The sequence below is a fragment of the Sorex araneus genome, chromosome X (genome assembly GCF_027595985.1).
Source record: "Sorex araneus isolate mSorAra2 chromosome X, mSorAra2.pri, whole genome shotgun sequence".
NCBI lineage: Eukaryota > Metazoa > Chordata > Mammalia > Eulipotyphla > Soricidae > Sorex > Sorex araneus.
This window is the reverse complement of record NC_073313.1, coordinates 150,728,911-150,752,462: the sequence shown is the minus strand read 5'-3', so window position 1 is coordinate 150,752,462 and position 23,552 is coordinate 150,728,911. Positions and strand designations below refer to the sequence as shown.

At 38.7% G+C, this 23,552-nt stretch overlaps 1 protein-coding gene across 5 annotated transcripts in view; it reads right to left on the bottom strand.

Annotated features, from left to right (window-relative positions):
- Nucleotides 1–3,523: 3,523 nt before the first annotated feature.
- The window catches only part of SPRY3 (sprouty RTK signaling antagonist 3), a 159,353-nt gene continuing 139,324 nt past the window's right edge, over nt 3,524–23,552 (bottom strand). For 3 of the 5 annotated variants that reach the window (XM_055122111.1, XM_055122110.1, XM_055122112.1), the window contains 2 exons: nt 13,032–13,206; nt 3,524–7,548 (listed from right to left, as the gene is read on the bottom strand). In XM_055122111.1, coding sequence (XP_054978086.1) covers nt 6,579–7,445 — 867 coding nt within the window. In that variant the 5' untranslated portion in view covers nt 7,446–7,548; nt 13,032–13,206 and the 3' untranslated portion in view covers nt 3,524–6,578. Of the gene's footprint in view, nt 7,549–13,031; nt 13,386–23,552 lie in introns of those variants that run through there. The other 2 variants (XM_055122113.1, XM_004621457.2) reach the window with 2 other exon arrangements.

The following is a 23,552-nucleotide window of genomic DNA, read 5'->3' as shown; positions in this document are numbered from 1 at the left end:
CTGATCATCAAATACATCTGGGAGCAACACAGGTAGCTTTGATTGTATTTAGTAAGACCCATAAACAATGAGCAGTATCATTTACAAGGAGTCTTTTCTTCAGGGTTATGGATCTAGTCCACTCTGGCCTGTGAAAGAAGAAAGATGATATGGGGGCTGGAGCGATAGCACAGCGGGTAGGGCGTTTGCCTTGCACGCGGCCGACCCGGGTTCAAATCCCAGCATCCCATATGGTCCCCTGAGCACTGCCAGGGGTAATTCCTGAGTGTAGAGCCAGGAGTGACCCCTGTGCATCGCCGGGTGTGACCCAAAAAGCAAAAAAAAAAAAAGAAGAAGAAGAAAGATGATAATATTTTCATGATAAAGTTAGGATAACAACATAGACCTGGATTAGGGTAAAGAGACCAAGAATTTCAATCTTAACCAAAATGTAGGGTAAATATCAGAAAAGGGTACTAATGATTATGTGTAATCCACTGTCACTGTCATTCCATTGCTCATTGATTTGTTCGAGCAGGCACCAGTAACATCTCACATTGTGAGACTTATTTTTGGCATATCACATTGTGAGACTTTTTGGCATATCAAATACACCACGGTAAGCTTGCCAGGCTCTCCCCTACAGGCGAGATACTCTCGGTAGCTTGCCGGGCTCTCCAAGAGGGGTGGAGGAATCGAACACGGGCCGGCCACGTAAAAGACAAACGCCCTACCACTGTGCTATCACTCCACTCCACAAGAAAAGAAAATTGAATAAGTAGAGGTTGGGAATTTTGGATACATTCACAGCCAGTAGGGAGTCTAATGAATGACTTATAAATTCTTCTGAGCCACTAGGAGTTTGGAATTGACATTAAATATGAAAAGCTGTAAAGGTTGAGGTGAAAAAGGTCAGAAACATTGTTAGATCATGTTATATTTGCAATCCTTATAAAATGGCAGAGTAAAGATGTGAAATATGCAGCTAAATATATGAATGTTATGTGTAAGGGAGTATTTTATGTTGATATAATTTGGAAAGTCAACATGTGCATGATACCAAAAGAACAATTTCTAAGTGACAATCCCCAAGATAATTAAATATAAAGAGGTGATAGAGAGAAGGGGATCCAATAAATACAAAGTAGGAGGAAAAATGTCAGTGTGCAACCGGAAAGCTAAGTGGTGAAAGTGTTTTTAGGGAAGCAGGATGATGATTTTGTCAAATTCTGCTGGTGTTTCATCTATGATAAACCAAGAATTAACTACTGAGTTCACTAACGCATAAAGTTAATAAAAACATTTTAGCAAATTGTTTGAGAGATACATTATATCATTATTCACCTTAATTATTTTCAGAATTCTTTTATGTTCATCATTTCTTATACAAAATATCAAAAATTAGATCAATGTAATGAATTTAATGCTTTTGTAACAATAATCAGTGGCATGAAGTTGTGTCTTTAGTATGTTGTTATTAATTATATGCTTAATTTCATGTTAGAATGATTCATAGGGCACAGGAGATTATTGTGTAGGAGAATTAGATAGTACAACTCTTAGTACATGTCTATACATTACCACTATTAATAGCTGAAAAAATACAGTCAGTAAACAGAATGTTTTATTTTCGTGTTTCAAAATAAATGTTTCTCAGTAATTTCCTCTGAATTTATTAACCTGACCAGATATATTTCTATTATGCTTATGGTACCTAAATGACTATCTGAGCATGCACTTGTTTAAAAGTGCATTTTGAAGCATTTGTTAAAATAAGGTTTCTTTTTATACTAAGAAGAAAGATATTTTAAGGTTATGTTACTCTTCCATTTGAACCAGGAACTTCATTTTCATGTAGCAAAGAGCTCTTCCAAGCAACTCATAGAACACATAGATTTAGGAAGGCAAATTTAGTACATTTCTGAGTACCACAATAAAGCCTTATGTCCTTTAAAGATGGTGGACTATTTCTAACTCACGCTGAATGAATATGATTAAAGATGTAAGGGGAAGGTACCACTCTAGTATACCACTTTGTCTTTAAGTTATTCTGTCTCCTTATAGCCTCACACTTGTTATTCCATTGCTGCTGAGCATGACATGCCAATGTTCATGCTTGAGCACCTACACATGCACTATCCAGAAGTAGAGGGGAATAAACATCCAACAGGGAAAGTATTTGACTAATGAGATTAGAGATAAGGGATGAATTCTGCTCCCTTACTCCTCCACATGGACTGTACAGAAGTGCAGTATGGCCTGTCATAACAGATTGAGAAATCAGCTTGTCATGAAACAGATTGTGGCCAACACAGTGATACTCTTAATGTTTGCTCTCTTTCTCTCCTTCCTTACTGCTTCCCCCCTTACTTTTCCTTCCTTGGGGTTGCCACAAGATTTGTTTGAAGCACTACTTTCTAAGAAACTCAAAAGCATCTGGAAATTAGGAAGTTTGTAATTAAGCCATAATTTTACCCAAACTCAGACCTGTGTGGCCTTGGATAGCTATTTTCCTCTCTGTGTGTCTTTTTTCCTCCAATTACACACTGTTGATGTTAGAACAGTCTTTTAAGTTCCATCTGTGAAGTAATGTCAGTGGAAGGATTTCCAGTGTAAAGATGATGATGGCAAAAGGTATTGAGCAATGGTCACCGTGGGATTGCATACATTTAAATCAGGAGGATACACTTAATATGATCAATGAACTTAAATGTTAAGAATACCCACTCCTATCCCTTTTGAGTTCCAAATTAGCTTTAGTTCTACTTTCTTCAGAAATAAATTTACCCTGCGCCATGAACCTATAAAGAGAAGCTCAAATAAACACTCTCTTTGGCATCAGCTGATAATAGCAACTGGTTGCAAACATGTTTTCAAATGGAGCAGCGAGAAATTTGCGTTATCACCAGCTGGTAAATAAGAGTTAATATATGATGTCTGTAATAATTGATTAAGTCTTGCCGTAGGAACATATTGTTCCAACTCATGATGCAGATGTGTTGGGGTTAGTGAAAGGACTAGTCACTCTTTGAGAATTGTTATTCCAGAAAGGTTTGTGTTATGCTTCAGACTTCTATACCTGACTCTGGAGCATAGACTTGGAAGTCAGTTGTCTCAGTCCAAATTTTAGCTTCACCATTTACATGCTTTATTACCTTTATAAAATCACTTAAAGTCTCTGTAATTTAGTTTTACCATTTGTAAAATTGTAATCATATTAATACCTACATTGTAGAACTATTATGAGGATTAAATGAGAATAGGTAACATACTTAAAACAGTTAGCACATAGTAAGCACTATCTAAATGTTTGCTATATTCATTATAGCTACAGTGGTGATGGAAGATGGGCTGGAACCACAGGAAAACTCTTGGCTAAAGTCATATGAAATCTATTAAGGGACCAATATGTAAAAAGCAGAAGAGTTAGGGGGTAACCGATGACTTAACTACCAAAAAATGCTAAGCAGGAAACACCCTCTAAATATTTCTGTTTATATAGTACATAACACAAAGTAGAAAAATAATGAAAACAGAGCCTCTCTGCAGGATTTAGAGTTCTTTCGTATATATTTTAAATATACATGTGCAATACATTAAAATATATAGAGATGTGTGAATATATATTTACATACATATATGTATGCATATATATGTATCTGGACATACATATATATGTATACCTCACAGAAGGGATACATATGCACACACACTGACACATTGGTGCGCATACCCCAACAGGACCCATCTATACGTAAACCAGATGCAGTCCATATCAGGCCAACTTGAACACAAGTGAAAGCTCTGACTCAGCAGCAGATTGCAGATTGCAACTGCAGTTGAGTAACCCTTCAGTTTCTTCTACCAAGTGTAAGGCCATTTAGAAATACACTGAGAAGAGCTTCTCTGGGTATATGGCAGAGCCCAGGGCCCCTCTGGCAGTGTACAATTTGCCTGAGTAAGGACTGCAGGATTGGGATATCAAGGAGATAGCAAGGAGAAGGAAACTGTTATTTTGGGTCCTGAAACTAATAAGCAAACATCTATAGAATAACTTTAGCTTCAATGCACTAGTGTCATAGAATCTCTATATAAGTCATCTATAAGCAAATTTCAGGCAGAAGCAGGGAGAAGTGTGTGTTGCTACTCATCACCATCCAGCTTGGTCCAGAGAACTGGGTGCAGCTTTTAGGGATAGGTAAGTTCAAAGTTCAATCAGGCAAACTTGCGAGATTAAAATAAAAGTTACTTGAAATGGAAGGATCTGAAAGCAACATAAGAGGTTACAGGTATTGGTCTGGGTTTATAAATGTTCCAAGAAGCCAAACCTTATATATGGCACCATTTGCAGCAATATAATTAACATTATGAATAATCATCATAACATATTTATATATACAAAAATAGAGCAAAGCAATTCTAGAAGAGTAGGTGTAGGTGAAGTTGTGGGGCTGTGTGCAGCCCAAATGTCAATACACTGCAGGAAGATTCAGAACCAACAAAGACTGAGTGGCACATATTTCTATAGTATATATCCAACAAAAGGACATGGGTGTACCTTCTTCCTCCCCCTGGGTGTGACTATATTTCTCCCCCCCTCTCCACCCTGCAATATACATCCATGCACACTTTTAAGAGATGATACATAAAGTTCGAGTCTGGAAGTCTGAAACTAAGTCAGAGCACTTTGATTCCAAGCAAGTGCTTTCAATCTCTGGATCCCTTAAGAGAATTTTGGATCCACTTACAGAGAGGAACTGGATCTAATTCTTGTGTCTTTTAGCAGCAGTCTTTAGGAGCCTCCCTTTACCACTGTAGCCTTTTCAATCGGAGGAGATTCACAGCCCAGGCTCTTGGTGTTTATTTATATTTTTAAAAGAAAAGTCAGTTCTTTGCATTATACATCTTGATCTCAGTTTTTCACTGTTGTTGAAATTTAGGTTCTTAGGCAACTGCCACTGTAGACAAAGCCAGTAGCAAGCACAGTGTATATGCAGCAAAGAGTAGGTGCAATGGCGAAGATACAGCTTGGTTAGGGCTTCCTTAAGCGTTTCTTTTCCAAACTTGAGCTTCTACAAGGTGACAGAGCCAAAGGTGATATCCACGGGGGTGGGGGCAGCCTCAACATCTAATAGTTAATTAGCTACCCACCATGCACAGTATAAAGACCACCACACTAACTTGGCATGGTTCCTGAAGAGAAATTGAACAGGAATGGCTTTCTTTCACTGCTAATAGAGTCCTAGGAAAAAAGTCCCATAACTTAATGTGGTGCAGGGTAAATACTGAAATAGGAATCAGAAGACCTGTATTCCAGTCCCAACTCCGCTATTAACTCAGTGTGTGGCCTTGGGCAAATCCCTTCCTATCTCCAGGCCTCAGTTTTCCCATCTGTTAAAATAAGGACATTGAACTAGATTAACAGTCAGGATTCCTTCAAGCTCTAAAGTTTTATGACTTTTACATCCATTATTAAGGCCTGAGCCATGCAGTCTCAGGGCAGTTAGCTTCTAAGAGTGAACAGACCTCTGTAATATCCTTTGCTTTGTTCATTTAGCTATAAAGCACGTCTGCCTTTGGCACTTGGGTCAGACATACAAAGTTACTATCCTACTCAGCATGCTAGTGGAACCTGCCAGTACTATGCATATTACTGGGAAAATGAGTAAAACTCCAACTAATTCAACCTGGAAATATAAGATAACTTTGCCTCAAACACTCACAAATGAGTAAGTTTGGTTCTGAGTGCACACACACATCAGGATACAGACTATTGCTAGTGATCATTTCATTTCAGTATTCCACTTCCCTTAATAAAATTGGTAAATAGTATAGAGCATAGCAAAGTTTTGTGTTAAAGGCGACACCTATGGAAAAACAGCACTTTTGGACATGTTATAGAAACAGGGACAAGAAGAGAAACAAAGCTTGATCAAACACGATAGAAATACAGGCAAAGGATTTGTTCAGTAGAGGATGTGAGAAGAAGTAAGTGGGAAGATAAAAGGAAAGGAAACACAGTAAAAGTAGAAATAGGGTGAGGATTCAAGGGCAAGCATTACAAAATCAAGCAAAGAACAAAGAGAAAAGAGGGAGAGAGAAGACTCAGGAAAAGAAGGGTTAGGTAACAGGGATAAGGGGTCATATTCCCTGCAATAGCAAATGTTCTTCCACATGAACCAATGAAAACCATCTTAGAAGAAAGCTTCCAAAGGCACCGTGGAAAGCAGAGTGACTCTCAGAGCCTGCATCGAGAGGCATTTCACTGGGGAGCCCCTAAACCTCCACGTTGCTGGCTCTGTCAGTCCTCAGTGTCCAAATCTCATGCCTAAGTATCACCTGAATTTGCCTTGACAGTCATGAGGGCTGAGGTGGCAGGGTGGGAAAAAGGTTACAGGAGAGTGGGCTAGATACTGTGAAAAAGAACAAGGCATCTCCCACTAGGATGTACTCAGCCATTCCCTTGATACTGCAGGAACAAAATTGGTGAAACCCTAACTTTGGCTACTTTACTCCTTCTCTACACTCCCCCCTTTCAAAGGTGAGGCCTACTGATGGGGGCTAGAAGGAGAAAGCTCTGGATCCATTTCGTGGGAAGGTCATACAGACTTTTCCTGGGCCTTGGGGAAAGGCGCACTGCCAGAAGAGATTTTTCTGCACACAGTGTTGGTGTGCCTCTTACAGCGGCAGCCTGGGCGCCTGAGGCTGTCATAGCCCCGCTGGCACAGGTAGAGGCATCCACGGGTAGGCAGGTAGCAGCACAGGCAGGGTAGGAAGAGGGAGATGAGGCTCATGGCTGCCCAGCGGACGAAGCAAGAGCTAGGCCCACAGGAGCAGGGCTCATCAGCGCAGTTGTCTTCATCATCAGTGGAGCAGTGATAGAAGAGGCCCTTAACGCAGCAGAGACAGGTGCCATAATCGAGGAGGCTCTCAGCAGAGCAAAGGCAACGCTGGTTGCACAGCCAGCAGGAGGGGAGAGGGCGAGCTGCTGTGCAGAGGACACATTTACAGCGCCCACATTCCTCGCAGATGAAGAGGTGCTCATTAGGGTGCACTGCAGATTGCTCAGCTTCTCCCTTCAGAGCACCATCAGCCTTTGGGTGGGCCCCTGCTCCAGGCTGGGTTCTGACGATGGACTGGCCTGAAGATGAGGGCGTAATGCTGGCCAAGAGCCTTTGATCAGAGGCAGTGGTGCTATGGGACATTGAGCTGGCAATGCTAGACTGGCTCAGATGCTGAGGCAAGGGCTGCAATTGATGGCACTGGCTGAGACTGCGGGGGAGAGCAGTAGGCATGGTAGCCAGAGACCAATCAGATTTGTGGGTTTGCACAATAAGGGATGGGCTAGAGACGGCCTGTTTACAGGGGGCTGGAGGCCGTTCCACATAATCATTGCTAGCATGAGTAGAGCGCAGCTGTTCAATAGGCAGAATTTGTTGAAAATCGTCGGTTACTGCAGCATCCATTTTGCCTTGACTCTTGATATCTGAGTGGTTTTGGGTCAGGGTGGCACTTACGGTGGTCAAGAGCCCTTGTAGTTGAATGGACCTTAGGGCACATCAGAAAATTCTATGAGAGAAAGAAAAGACACAATAAATGAAAAAATCACAGGCTTGAGTGCTTTTCGAGGAAACAACAAAGCCTGAAACCTACAACCACTGATACTTTCAACCTACTTTATGTAGTAGTATCTACGTCCCACCTTTATTCTTGAATTGACCTCACTGACTTCTTGACAGGCAAGTCCAGTCATTCCATTCAGTCTGCAAATCACTCTGTGAGCAAAGATCAGATCATTGATTCCTTTTGTATTCTATCATGTGACTAGGGTCACTGGAGCAGCTAGCTCATTCAAATGTTTGCTAATAGTGAAATCTAGGCCTTACTAGAATTCTAATTAAAAAGGAATCTAATTTCAAATGCACAGGCCACTTTCTGAAGCAACATTGATGTATCAGAGAAAGACTCAAAAGTATTCTGTTAGAAGTTGTTAGAAGTTGTATCAGCAGCAACCAAAAGTTTACTTTCGGTGGCATTTGTGATAAAAACTGATGACAAAAGACATTGCTTTATTCAATGAATATGAGCAAGTAAGTAAGCAAGATGCCGCAATGGCAGAGACACAAAGGGTAGAACTTTGGTAATCTGTAGAATAATTTTTAAAAAGGATTCTCAAGTGTGTGAGGAAGCCAAAACTATCATCTTGCAGTTCTTATGTTACAGGTTCCTTTAATTTATTGAGAGGGCAAGTCTTTCTAAATAACAATGTGACTCCAGAATCAAACTGTTGTGTATGTGGGAGTAGTGCTGGGGCTGGGTGATAAGGATAAAGCCTCGATTATGTCAAATGTCCTCTGTAACTGCATTTATTCCCACCCAAAGTAGAGTCTATATTGATGGAATTTATTAGACATAATCTGCTTAGAGTATTTTTCCTATCTTTACATTATACAATAAATTTGCTATCTTAAGAGCAGTATTTTTTATACAAGATTTAAGACAAAATGAGTATCTAAAGAGCATATTATTGTGTACCACAGTCAGGAAGAGTTGAATGGTCATTTCCTGGTTTGATCAACCCTAGTACTGATAATAATCGTCATGAGGAAAATATTGTAGATGCAGCAGATTACTATGATACTTGGAATACCAAAAAAAATCAGAAAGATGCAAACTAGGAACCTAAATTCAAATACGAAAGTCATCCTGGCATTAGGGCTAAGGAAGCGCTAGCATGAATAAAGCGCATATTTGAAATACATCAGATTTCAGTCTCCTCAAAATAGATCGATTACTCACACCACTGTATGAGATGGAAAGCTTGAATGAGTAATAGAAATGAACAAGAGAGAGACGATACTGCTTGATTAGGTTTCAATAAGCAAGCAAACACAACAATGAAATGTACCCAAAGCTCAATAACTGGAATAATCAGGAAGCAATTTATAAAACAAGTGGATAATAATATGACCAGATTCATTGCCTTCAAGGCTAAATACCCATGCAAACCTGCTATTTTGAATGTGCATTTTTTCTGCTGTTTTTGCAAATTTAATTTTGTTAAAAATATTTTTTTGCCATTTCAAATAAAAGAACTAGTGCAACTATCATTTAACTTTTGGTCTAGTTGATATTTGTTATTTATTTAAAACAGTAGCTCAAAATACAGTTAAACACTGAAGATTCTAGAACTCAAGTATCTATATAAACTTTTTCAAATTATTTGCTTTTCTTGGGTCTCAGTTTGACTATCTATATTTACTATAGGGGTGACTAAGTGATTCTGAGACACTCCACATTATCTACAATTCTATATTTACATAAATTAACCTAGAAATTATCTGTATCCACACATACATCTTCAATCCTTGAGGGAAAACTGGGTAACATGCTCTTTTTATTTGGGTGTTAAAGACCAAAATGTACATGGCTCTTTCATTTACTTAGATTCACAATCCCCTTGAACTTATACCCATACATACCACTGCTATATTTTTATTAAGATTTATAGTCTTTTCAGGTAATGGGCAGGTAGTTTTTATTTGTATAACCAAAGACACATTATTCAGATGACATCCACAGTAAGGAGATGCAGGAGCTTTAGATAGGAAAGTCTTTTGAGAAATTTATGAGAAACAGATTTAATGATGATTGATGATCAGAAGGAGAAAGTGTGGGGTCTTTCAAGTTCTTTTTATTGTAAGAACAATAACATGAATACTGGAAGCATTTTAGGCTAAAGGAAACTAGATTTGAAGTATTGGAAAGTTCAAGAATAAATGACTAGAAGGAGAGCTTAAAAGATCTCAAATTTATAGCAGATAAAATATGTGAGATTCCAAGGCTATCACTGTATATCTCAGGACAGGCACAGAAGGTTGATAGCTAAGCTTGGAGGAATCTAGGTCATTATAAGTGACTCAGAATCATGTTCAAAGGGGTTACCCTCTGGGCAGCAGAAGGGCATATGGTTTTTAGGTGAAGAAACTCTATTTGCATATTGGTTTCTTCAGAATTAAGGAGTTGGAGTATTTTTTTGGATGATTAAAGGAAGCTCTGGTTTTCTAACTGTCTGGGATGATAAAGGTACTACTACGTTGCTTATAAGTATAGGGTAAAGGACTTGGCAGGATGAATTTAGTAGGCTTCTTCCCCTAAAATAATTTATTGAAGTGGACTGTAGAAGGTCTGCAATATGGTGGGCAGTAGGACCTGGGTAAAATCAGGGGTGCTGAGTAGGATAAAATAGGATTGAATGACAATAAATTGTTTGCCATTCCGGACACGCTGAATACGATCTGTCTAACAGGATGAACTGAAATAGATACTGTATGGGAAGTTAAGAGGGGGAAAACTGAGAAAGAAAAACTGCTGCAGCCCACCGACTAGATGAAAAATTACTACTGCATGCATGTTTATGATTCAGAAATCCACCTATTAAAGGGCCATTCATTATGAGCAGCAACTGTAAAGAAACGACACTGCTGTTAAATTCCACATTTGATTGAGAGAGAGAATATCGGTATCACCTATTATTGAATAGGAGTCAAGGTGATTACAAGTCTTGGCTGCATAGAGACGGGTTCTGGTGATTTCTGTCACGTAGAGCCTCTGCAGTAATGAATGATGCATTGTAGACCCACTCCCATCTCAGTCCCTCTGGCCAGGTGCTCAGAGCTTTCTTAACAGTTTTTCTGTAGCCTGAAAATTTGCCATGTTCAACCTAAACAGACATTTCTTTTCTTCTGCCAATTTAGGGATGAGAATGGTAAATCCACTCAAGAAATGCTAATGTTTGTTCATGAACGAAAAATGTGGTTCTCTCTGGAACCTGAAATCTACCTTGCTCAGAAAAATATTAAAATTTACTATGTAAAACCATTTTTTTCCTCACAAACAAAGACAGTTCTGATTTCTGTGACCAATCCTTTCTAATACAATATGATTCAATTTTTATTTCAAAGAAGAGGGAGGAAGAGAAGAAAGAGAGCCTGGCTTCTGTTTTCTGCCAATCCCTGGGGTTCAATGCTGTTTTGTACCTTACTATGTAATGGCTCTGGAGTATGTTGCTTTTTTTTCTGTGCTCTACTGTTATATACACTCATTCTCAGAATAACTGAAAGCAAACACAGGGGGAATTTCTGCTATGGCTTTATATGTTTTCTTAGTTCTACTGTTCCAAAGTCTGCTCTCTAAAAATCCCTCTCTGTGCAAAAGCATTTGCATCTCTATCAAAGCACTCCCCCCTTACAAATACCAAGTTGTATATAGTTTACATTACTAACCTCTCAGCCACTGACTGGGCCTCCCTCCTACCGCATACATCTTGCCTGAGCTGCCAGGTTCTCGCCACATTTAACTCTTAACTTGTCACTTTGCTACCCTAGTCCTATTCATTCCTTTCACCGTTTCATTAAGACTCACAGCAGTTTATTTCAAACCAGGGAGTCTTGCAGTTTTAAGACCTTGCATTATTAAAGATATGTGTTTCAGTGGTGACCAATACAAGGAAATCTGTGTTATCAGATGAATACACACACTTGTAACTCTGAAGAAATGCCAGTTGTTCATTTAAGAAGTGGGAATCTTTCTTTAACCCTATAATCCTTTAAAAAGAGACAAAAAATTTCTAGTCCTAAGTTTAGTTTTATTTTACCATGTGACAGAGGCAAATGACTTCCATTACTAGACTCAGTTTCTTCATCTGCAGAACAAGAGGGAAATAAAGGCTTTTTTAAAAGCCCTTTGCCCTAATCCTATAAATGTTTTTTTTTTCCACGCTGGGATTGTTGGTAGCATTTGTCTGTCTCAAAAGTCACAGAATTAATATCCTTTCATTTTAGGTTCTTGCTTTCCTCATTACACAACTCTAAATAAAATGCCTCCAAATCCGAGTTACTCAGGTCACTACACTGTTTCACAGCTAGAGAAACCTAAAATCAACACAAAAGAGCAAAAGGTATAGAATGTTACAATAGAGTCTTTGTAGCTGTTTGCTTAGAAGTACTAGGAACAAGACTAATGAGTTCTGTGGCTGAACTGCTAGCCTCTGCCTTACGTAGGTGAGTATGCAGCTGACTTGTTGGTAACATGATTTAACACCTGGTATAGCTAAGTTCATGTGAAAGCACATTATATTACAAGGAGGTATTAATGCCACAAAATAAAATAAAATAAAACCCAACAGTTTCCACTGCAATACAGGCTTTCCATTTCAGAGTTAAAGATATGTTTTCTGTCCATCCAAATTGGTTTGCAGCAGGCAGAGATCAGCTATAACTGCAATTAGGAGTGGAAGGGAATAGAAACCACGGCCCTAGTCCTATCAAATTCCTACTGCTAACAAAATTCGCTCACCAGTTCTCACTTTTGACAAAATGTCCATAGGCCACACAGAGACATGTGCACATACACCCGGCATGTTTCCAGAGATTTCTAAATCGTTGCTCTGACTCAATGTAAGTAGGGGGTTATGCCTTGTCAGCTTGCGCCATTTCTACCCAGGGCAAGGTGATGTGATGAAATCTGAACGATGCACAGCCCAGTCTTGGGAACCAATCGCAAACTAGCCCCACGCTGACAGGATGCCTGCTGGGCAGCCAGACTGGCCTCAGCACCAGCTCTCTCTACGTCCTCAGCTTGGGCGATTAGGCTGTGTTATATGGGGTTTAGGCAAGCACCAAAACGCACTGAAAGGTCAATGGGCTAGAAATAATTAAAATTGACATTTGGTTACCAAAGGGTTATTTTGAAGTTTTATTTTGATTTCTCAATTTCAAATATGGATTGTTTTCTGTAAAAATGGAATCTTTTAAATCATATTTAAACGATTTGCATTTTATTTTACCCACACGCTTGCGCTTCTGTGCGCCCACGCGCGCACACTCACAACACAAGCCCAAGTGCGCACATACACACGCAGATATACACACGCAGATACACACACGCACACACATACACACACACAGCATAGGATGGCTGAAATGAATGGCAATCTTTGCACAGCATAGAAAGAATTCTAAGGTCTCTAAGAGCAAATCTTTATGGCTTACCTTGAGGAAAGGGTAGATCCATGCTGAGAAAAGCAGAACTAATGCTCCTTCTGGCTCAAAGGACCTCTTCTTCTCCCGAGTCTTTAGGTTTCTTTACCTCTGCTCGGAAAGTCTGAATGAAAACTCCTTCACTGGCAGTGGGGCCAGAAACAGAGATAGTTCTGTCTTGCTCTTTCTGACACAGCAGAGAAAACGGAAAGGGAAAAAAAAACAGTGGTAGGGGGAGGAGAGTCAGACCTGTAGTGGCAGATATTTTGTGTAGATTTTACCTGCAGATCTAAATCTTGATGCGCGTATTCCCCAAAGCTCAGCAGGATAAGTTGTTCACCTCCTCCTCCTCCTCTTTCTCCTCCTCCACCTCTTCATTCTCCTCCTTCTTCCCCTATTTCTCCTCCCCCTCCACCGCCTCCGCCTCTTTCTCCTCCCTCTTCTCCTCCTCCTCCTCCCCCTCCCCCCCACCGCCTGCTCCAGCGTTTTTCCCCTCATCTTCCCCTCCCCCTTCCCTCCTCCCGTTTTTTCCTCCTTCACCTCCTCCCCTTCTTCTTTTTCCTCCGCCTCCACCTCCGCCTCTGTCTTCTCCAATCTGACAGATGAACCAAAGCAGCAGAAACTGCAGTTGTAGACACAGGGTATCTCAACAGAGCAATAGATACAGCTAGTGTCTGATTATTTATATAGCTCAGGGTGTGTTGGTTTATAATCGGCAGAAAGGGGGGAAGGGGCTGTGGAAGGGGATAAGATTGCAGTGTGTTCAGCTCAGCTTGCTGGCTGTTTTGTGAATGTAGATGCTTTCTGTAGGTCTTGTGAATGGGTTATAGGGGAGGATGGGAGGGGAAGGATTTATTGCTCCTTGTTATAATTTCTCTCCCTCTCTCTGTGTCGTTTGCTTTCCCGGAGCTGTAGCTCTTAATGCTTGGCTAAGTGGCGTCATCCAGTTGAAATTGAATCGACCCATTAGAACTCCCCATAGGAATCTCTGTATCCGGTCCCTGGGTAATGACTGAAACAGAATTTAAAGGGGAATGGGGGTGGGGTAGAGAGTAACAATTTTAAGGAGGCCTTATTTAAATATCTCTGTCAATCGTGTCCTACCAAGCCACTCAGCTATTACTGAGTGATTGCCGTTTGAATCAGTACAGAGACAGAGCCTTTTCTTTGTTAAGGGCTTCTCTGAATCTTTTCTACATTCATTCCCACTTTTTTAGCACTAATAATGATTATCCATCCATCCATCATCCATTGGGGAACCATTACCCAACCTACTTTTCCTTTCTGCCTTTAATATGTCATATATTCAGCTAATACATATTGAGTGCCTTCCTTTGTGCTAGATGTTTTAGAGTTGGTGAGGAAAACAAAGCTTTCTGTCAATTATCCTCAGTCCACTATTTATAGGAAGGGGTCTTCCTTTTGGACATTCCTACACTATTTGAATAAAGGGATTTTCTTTCCTTTAGGACATCTAGACAGAAGCACTTGGATGAAACTCGGCCTCATATTTAAAATAAGAGAGATCTGATTTCAAGTCCTGCTTCAATGGACAAGTAGCAGGAGCTTGACCATCAACATTCTTAGGATGCTTTAGTTACCCCATCTATAAAATTGAGATGGTAAATGGTGACAGTTCAGCGTAAAACAAACCTGTGAGTCAGGAAACTGAGATTCCTAATCTTCTCTAATTCCTTGTGTGACCTTTGCAATTTACTTTCCTTCTAGTGCCTCAATTTCTGCATTTATGTGAGGGTATCTGATTAGGTAATTGCTAAGGTCCCTTCTATATCTGACATTCTATTATTTACACCCTCTCAGGAGGGTTAAGAAAACAAAGGAAAGCATGAGAGTCAAAGCACGTATGCTGCTTGTGTAGGTCTGCATAAGCGTGTGTCTGTAGATGTCAGAGGTCTCCAAGCTCTCTGTACACACATATGCACACATTTATTTGTGTGTGCAATATATATTATATGCTTTCTGAGAAAATCCTTATTTCTTCCCAATCAGAATTAACAGTTCAGAGATTTTACTGTGTAAACTCTTCCCTTTGTAACTCAAATCTCTTACTCTTAAGACGTGAGCTTATCAAGATCATAAAGCCATTAAAGCCAATTGGTTAAGTTCTTCCACAGAGGAGGTTGACATATTTGTTCACTCATTTATTCAACAGGTATTTATTGCACATTAACTATGTGGCAACTACTATACTAACTAGACTTAAGTCAAATGGGTCAGGGTTCAAATTTTTGCTCCTTAGTTTGTGACCTACTTGACTTTTAACAATGTAATTCATCTCTCATCTTTAAAATAGATATTATAATAGTTCCTACATCACAGGATTGTGCTATTTCCAGTTGATTAAATAAGATCTTATATTTAAAAGGTTCATCATGCATCAATGTTATATAGTGGGGAAACATATAATGTTATGTGTAATAAGGGCATTGTTATAACAAAAATAAATAAAGTTCCCTGAGCTTAAAAAAGAAAATGTTTATCATTTTTCTGGGATATAATAAATAATGAATAATAGATATAAATATTCGGAACATGCTATCATCCAATGTAAGTCCGTAGAAAGGCAAGATATTTTTTAATTCAAAGTTTTTAAATTATATTTTAAATTCTTTTGAATTTGAAAAGAAGTTTCCTGGAATATACCTGAGACTACAGAAAGCTCAAATTAGACTCCCATCCAGGCAAGGTTCCCCAAGTTTCCCTGGGAATGACCCCTGACTGAGCACTAGACTGGGAGTGACCCTTGAGCATACACAGATGTGCTCCCAAACAAAATAAAAATTAAAAATAATTGAAACAAATATAGACCAAATATATCTTCCTAACATGTGGTTTATTTTCATATTTTATCCTTTGTACAAAAATCACTTCTACCTGCTAGAGCATTAAGTCTGTATTACTCTTAATGTTAAATTACTCTCCACCACACTTTCCATTTTTTCCCACTATATCTCTCTTAATCTAGGTATATGCTTCCTTTTCCTCACATATTCAACATATATAGCTACCAATTCAGCTTTCCATATGTACCCTTTAGGTGAATTATATGCATTTATTCACTTCTACCACTAGGTCCTCTTTGAGTTCTTACCTACTAAGTCTTTTTTCTACTTTAAAACTCTAAGATAGTTTTGTTGAATTCCTAATTTCATTCTATATCTTTAAATTCTCCAATCTTTCACCTCGGGCTTGTCTTAATCACTCAGTATTCTCTGTTAGATAAAAAATTTCCTTCATTCAAATTCATTTTGAGTTAATGATCATGTCAAGTGTGTGATCTGAGGAGCCAGTTGTTAATAAAGAATGGCAAAATGTGTTTAATCCATTATAAAACCAACACTCTAAATTTAAAACATGGTAACGATATTTAAACTTTAAATTTATAAAACATTCTAAGGAGGGCAGAACTATTTTTCTAGTGTCCTTAAAGGGAACTTATTTATTTCTGAGAAATCACTAGCTTTTAGGTATGCATGGGTTGATCTGTGCTAATAGAGTATTTTAAAACTCAACTAAAATTAAATTAATGTCAACAGGATGATAATAAAAATAAGAGAGGCAATGGATTTGGAGACAAGTGTCCTTTATTCTCTTGAAGACTCAAGATTGTCTCTAGTTGTGTGTGCTATTGGATGGTTCAATGGATAAGTCAAAATAAAAGCACACTATTATCTAAAGAGCTAGTAAAACGCATTTTCTGATTTCTAAGAGTTAGTTATTCACACAATAAAAATGAGTGACCATTGTGTCAGACTCTTGGAATATGTCAGTGAAGAAAATATGAAAAATGTTATATGTTCATTCAAAGAGATCACTCTTTAGAGTGATATCAGACAATCATCATCATCATCATCATCATCATCATCATCATCATCATCATCCCGTTGATCATCGAATTTCTCGAGCAGTCTCAGTAACGTCTCCATTTGTCCTAGCCCTGAGATTTCAGAAGCCTCTTTTTACTCGTTCTCTCCAATGGTGCCGCACTGGAGGCTCTTTCAGGGTCAGGGGAATGAGACCATCATTGTTACTGGTTTTGGCATGTGAATACGCCATGGGGAGTTTGCAAGGCTCTCCCATGTGGGCAGGAAACTCTTGGTAGCTTGCCAGGTTCTCCCTGAGGGAGAACTAGGCTACAAGATGACGCGTGGCCGCTTGGGAGCTTGGTTTTATAGTCTCTGGATGTTGGCCATTGGTGGGATTACACAGCGCCGGGGGCAGTCCCTGGGTGTGACCGCCTAGCTACTGGAAAATGGGGAATCTGGGTGGAAGAGGCCCAGTCCCAATCTGAGCAGGCTTGGAGGTCTCAGCCCCGGGTCCCACACACCTGGGTTCCTCTGTATATTTTGCATACAAAATATACAAAATGTATTTTGTAATATATTACAAATAATTTTGTAACTATAAAGTCAGCTTAATTGCATATTGGTTATTTCATTCATTTGGAAGTGAAAAAAATATTTCACATTCATTGTTTGCTAGCTGACATTGACCAGTTCACCACTAAAATAGTGATCACATGCTATTAAACTATATCTTAGTAAATTTCTACTTCAGCACATATTTCAAAACTTGTGATCTACTAATTATGATTAAATTCTGCTAAAATAACATTTCACTTAGATTACTAGGTATATATAAGCATAATTACTGGTTCAAAGTAACAAGGCAGGCACTCTCTCTCTCTCTCTCTCCCCATTTGGGCATTATGGTTTACAATATGGATACTGAAAGGCCATCACATTTGGTTCTTTGCCCACTTTCAGCACACATCTTCCATCCAGAGCAATTCCTTCCAACCATCATTGCTGTAATGGTCCCTTCTTTATCCCAGCTGCTCTCTACCCCAGCTCTTGAGGTAGGCTTTCACCCACTTTTAAAAAAAAAATTTTTTTTAAACTTTTTAACAATAACACAATATTATAGTTTTATATGTGCAGTGATGCTACAACAGACCCTCAGCCAGAGTACCTGGATTTCTCCATTATTCTGAGAGTCCTCTCACCCCCAGCACCCTTAGATCATAGATCTTTATACTGTTTCTTAGGTCATTTTTTTCCAATGGCAATTGTCTGATCAAGCCAGCTGATTTACAGGGTCCGTTCCAAACTGTCACTGTCACTGTCATCCCGTTGTTCATTGATTTGTTCGAGCAGGCACCAGTAACGTCTCTCATTGTGAGACTTATTGTTACTGTCTTTGGCATATTGAATATGCCACGGGTAGCTTGCCAGGCTCTGCAATGCGGGCAAGATACTCTCGTTAGCTTGCCGGGCTCTCTGAGAGGGGCGGAGGAATCGAACATGGGTTAGCCGGTTAGCCATGTGAAAGGCAAATGCCCTACCGCTGTGCCACTGCTCCAGCCCATCACAGGTATACCAATAACTATTATTGGATCATTCATGTGTAATATTTCTGCCCAATTTAAATATTGAGCGGATATATGTAATGATTGGCCCAATGAGTTCAGAGCAGCTGTATCTCAAATCTTAAATTTGAAAATTAGCCAAATAAATCTTTTTCACATTATATGCTCACAGAGACCATCTCTGAAAGAATATAGATGTATTTCTTCAGGATTCATTACTATGAACCTGCAGTCCCCAGAACTGCTTAAAAACACTTTGAGCTTGATCACTAATTCATGAGAAAGCACTGTCAGAATGACCAGAGAAACCTTAAGACATTCAACAAAGATCCAATATTTTCAATGCCTTGTTACTTTGAACCAGTTGGGCAGACAATTATAATAGTGATAAAGAGGAGAGATAGGTCTTTTAAGAAGAAAAGACTGATCTTTTGAGGAAAGAGGTGATTAGGGAAGGTTTATGAGTGAGTGACTTTCAGAGTGGAAAAAATGGTCATGGACATATTTCAGGAAGTGTCAAAATATTCAAAGTCATGGAAGCATGCAATGATGTGGAATATTCAAAAATATTGAGAAATTTGGAAAAAATTAGAATAGAGCAAAATATGTTTAGGTACATATCCAAATGAGAAATTTTATAGTATAGTGGTTAAGAGTACAAGCATAACTATAAACTGGTTGTTGAGAAAATTAAATCAGTTGAAGTAGATAACATGGTTGTAAAAATATTTGGCACATCATAAACAACTTTTCTTACCCACTTAAATGCCAGCTCCAAGAGGGAAAGAAATTTAATTGTTGACTCACCAACACTTGCTGAATGGCCCACCACAGACATTGTTGAATGCAATATAATAGTTGACATTTCATAAAACTCCTTTTGGTTTTTAGATCACACCTGGTGGTGCTCAGGACTTACTCCTGGATCAGTGCTCACATATCACTCATAACAGTGGTCAGGGAGGGGTGTCATATGTGGTGCCAGTTATCAAACCTGGGTCAGCTGTGTCCAAGGTTAGTAATAAAACATTACTATTTCTCTGACCTCATTATTTTTGATGGATATCACACTAAGAAATGATAGGGCTGAATAATTAATTGATTTCATTGCTGCTTTAATATAAGCCGACAGACTAAAGCTACAGTAATAGTATAGAAAATAAATTAGTTATTAATAGACACTATATATTATTAATATAAAATATCATCACTGTCATCCCTTTGATCATAGATTTGCTCAAGCAGAAACCAGTAACGTTTCCATTCTTCCTAGCCTTGAGATTTTAGCAGCCTCTCTTCACTCGTTCTTCCTAATGGTGCCGCATTGGAGGTTCTTTCAGGGTAAGGGGAATGAGACCCATCATTGTTACTGTAGTTAGCATATTGAATATGCCACATAGAGCTTGCCAGACTCTGCTGAGCAGGCAGGATTCTCTTGGTACCTTGCCAGGTTCTCTGAGAGGGAGAACTAGGCTGTAAGAGCCAGCCACGCACTTCTGGGAGTGTTGTTTTATAGTCATCTTAATTAACATTTTAATTCTACTTCTTAATATTAGTTATTTTGTATGGGCACAGGAAGAGATACATTGAGCTTGTAGGGTGGCTCTCCTGGGGACATCTCACTATAGATCTCAGACTACAGTGCTCAGGCCAGATTACCTCTTGGCACATAACAGTGATAAAAGTTAACTTATAATGATGAGTTCAATTTTTATAATTATATATGTCATCACTAACTTGACTGTATTCTACTAGGTAGAATCACAGAAAACAATATAATTTATCTTCTATGTAACATTTATTAATATACTTGAGCGTAGTTATCATGTTTACCCCAAATAGTTCCAGTTCCTTTATGCACAATTAATTGATTTCAAAAAGAACATAATTTAGCAACAAAGATAGCAAATAGATAACAATCTGTATCTAATACAATTTGATAAGAACTATGAGAGGTAGCAGAGAGGAAATATACTAAATCCAAGATTATGAAGATTGTGAAATGCTTTCTAGAAAAGGTTTTATATTAATTTGAATAGTGATAAGTAAATTATAATCACAGAGATTAATGGCATGTGCAAAAGATGAGATTTAAAGGAAGAGTTAGCACTATAGTCCCGTTGTTCATCGATTTGCTCGAGTGGGCGCCAGTAACGTCTCCATTGTGGGACTTGTTACTGTTTTTGGCATATCGAATAAGCCATGGTAGCTTGCCAGGCTCTGCCATGCGGGCGGGATACTCTCGGTAGCTTGCCAGGCTCTCTGAGAGGAATGGAGGAATTGAACCCGGGTCAGCTGTGTGAAAGGCAAATGCCCTACCTGCTGTGCTATCGCTCCAGTCCAAAAGGAAGAGTTAACATGATAAACTGAAAAAAGGAAATATCACTGTGTCTCCCAGACTCTACATAAAGCCTGGCACAGAGTAGGGGCTCAGAGAATATTTGATAAATAAAAGAATAAATTAAAATAATTTTATAAAGAGATAACAGAATGAACAAAGACCAGGTGATGTGAAAACATGTTTTATAAGCCATTTAAAAGGGATCTGCTACACTAATAGCTTGAACAAGTTAGCAGCAAGAATTTTGTCTAGAGCACCAGCCATATGTTTCATTCATATTCTTAGAATGTACTGAACTTATTTATGTTTTACTAAATTGCAGAAAGTATAAATACATTATTCATAAAAACAACTTTATATGAAGTCCAATACAGTGTCTAAAATTATCATTATCAGAATCTTCAACAATAAATCAAATAACAAATTCATATAAAATCTCTCAGCCTATAATTATAAACTATTCTCTTATTTTATGCATAAGAAAGATTTATGCATATTGTGCACTCTGCACAAATTCTGAAAGTATTTTCTTAGTCTCTTTTTCATATAATACAGTGCAAATTCTTTTGCAAGCCTGCAAGTTCCTATATGAGGGCAGATCTAATGATGTCAAGGGGAGTTCTTTTGAAGAATCAGATGAAAAGCTGACCAGCTGACTAATGAGTATCCTGATTCATCGAAGAAAATATCAGTGAGGACTGCCACAGAAATATGTATTTTTAACGAAGAACCTATTTATATGATAATAAGGTATTTCTTTGCCACAGAAGTTTACAGGAAAGTAGGAGTAATGTTACCAATAATGAGAGAATGGTGGAGAAAAGTCAGAGAGAAAAAATAACCCGGGAGGTGATGGAGGAGGTAGGAGAGAGAGAGAGAGAGAGAGAGAGAGAGTCTAGAGAGAGAGAGAGAGAGAGAACACACACAGAGAATATAGTTCTGGTAATAAAGGTTTTCTCCACACCTCCCAGGTTATCTGTACTATTGTAATTACCTCCGAATTTCTGTTCCTACTTCCACTCTAAGCTCCTCTTTCAAATATGCCACAGAACAGTCAGAGAGATTCTTTTAAAAATACAGGTCAGAGCAAGGAGTAAGCCCTGAGCAGAGGTGAATGTGGCCCTCTAAATTAATGAATTAAGTGTGTGCTCTGTGCTCAAGGATCACTCCTAGTACTACTCAGAGGACCACATGCAGTGCCAGGGATTGAACTGTGAGGGAAGTGCCTTGAACCTGTGCTATCTCTCTGGCCCCTGACCAAAAAAATATTGGAAACAAATGTTTGTAAGAATGCAGAGAAAAAGGAACAGGTACACTGTTGGTAGGAGTGTAAGTTGCTGCAGCTGCTACAGAAAACTGTATGGAGACTTCTTACAAAAAATAAAATGGTAAATTCCGTTGGAGCCTGCAGTTTACCCCTTCTAAAAATCTCTTTGTAGGGTATAAGAGCACAAATTCAAAAGGCTACCTACATCCCAAAGCACATATCAATGTTATTCACAATAACCAAAACATAGAATCAACCTAAATGCCTATGGGCAAATGAATGAATGAAGAAGCTGTGGTCTGTGTAATCAATGAAACCATACTATGCTATTATAAAAGATAAAATTATTACTAAATGGATGAATCTTGAGGGAACTATGCTCAGTGAAATAGGAAAATGAAAGACAATTATGAGAAGTTTTCACTCATACTTGAAATATGAATTATTAAAACAAATGAACTGACAAGAAACAACAAACTAACTCCTATACTTTCATTATGGTGGTTACCAGAGGAAATAATAAGTGTGAGAATAATGAACATAGGGTCATTTTGGTAGTGGGATGGCATTGAACATTTGGTGGTGGGAGTGGCGATAATTACACACCCTAGCCCTAGAGAGGGTGAAGCTTTCCCCTGAACTTATATACTATTGTAAATCAATGATAACTTGGTTAAATACATTTTATTCTATTCCTTTTTCTATTTTAGCTAGACACATCAGCTCTATTCTTCCAACATAGTGTGTATTTGTGTGTATGTGTCTAATATGTCTCCGGCTTTTTCTAATGTATCCTGATCTTTGAGTGTGCCTTCCTAAAGTCACATACTCTTGAGAGTATTTTTTTTTTCTGGGGAGGATACTACTCATCATAACTTCTTTTTTTTAAATTTTTTATTGTGGAAAGTTACAAAGTTACAAAGTTTTCAGGTTTAAATCTCAGTTATACAATGCTCGAATACCCATCCCTTCACCAGTGCTCATATTCCACCACCAAGAATCCCAGTATAGCTCCACCCCGCCCCCTCACACCCAAACGCCCCCACGCCCCAACCCCCCCCACCCTAAGCCCCCCCGCCTGTGTAACTAATAAATTTCACTTTACTTTCACTTTGATTGCATACAATATTTCAACAAAACTCACTATTATTGTTTGGAGAGTCTCTCAACTCTTGAGAGTCTTGAGAGTAAAAAGATCACCAGTTTCCAGAACTCAGAATTATAATCAAAACATGCAATAAAAGTAATAATAAAATCATTTCCAATCATTACACACTTTATCTATTTTTTAATTTCTTCACATTTTGCTTTGGTAAAATCAAGTTAACAAGTGTACAATCTTTTTAGTCAACTGAAAACTAATTTACAATGGAGTTACTGTCCCCATTACTCCTTCCCATGCAATTGTGTCTTCTTCGTCTAGTGCCATACAATACACATTAATCCTACTATGAAGAGGTAGTATAGCATGAGTGTTCAGGGTGTGAGTTCTCGAGTCAGACTACCTGGACTTCCTTAATGATATATATCTGTTGT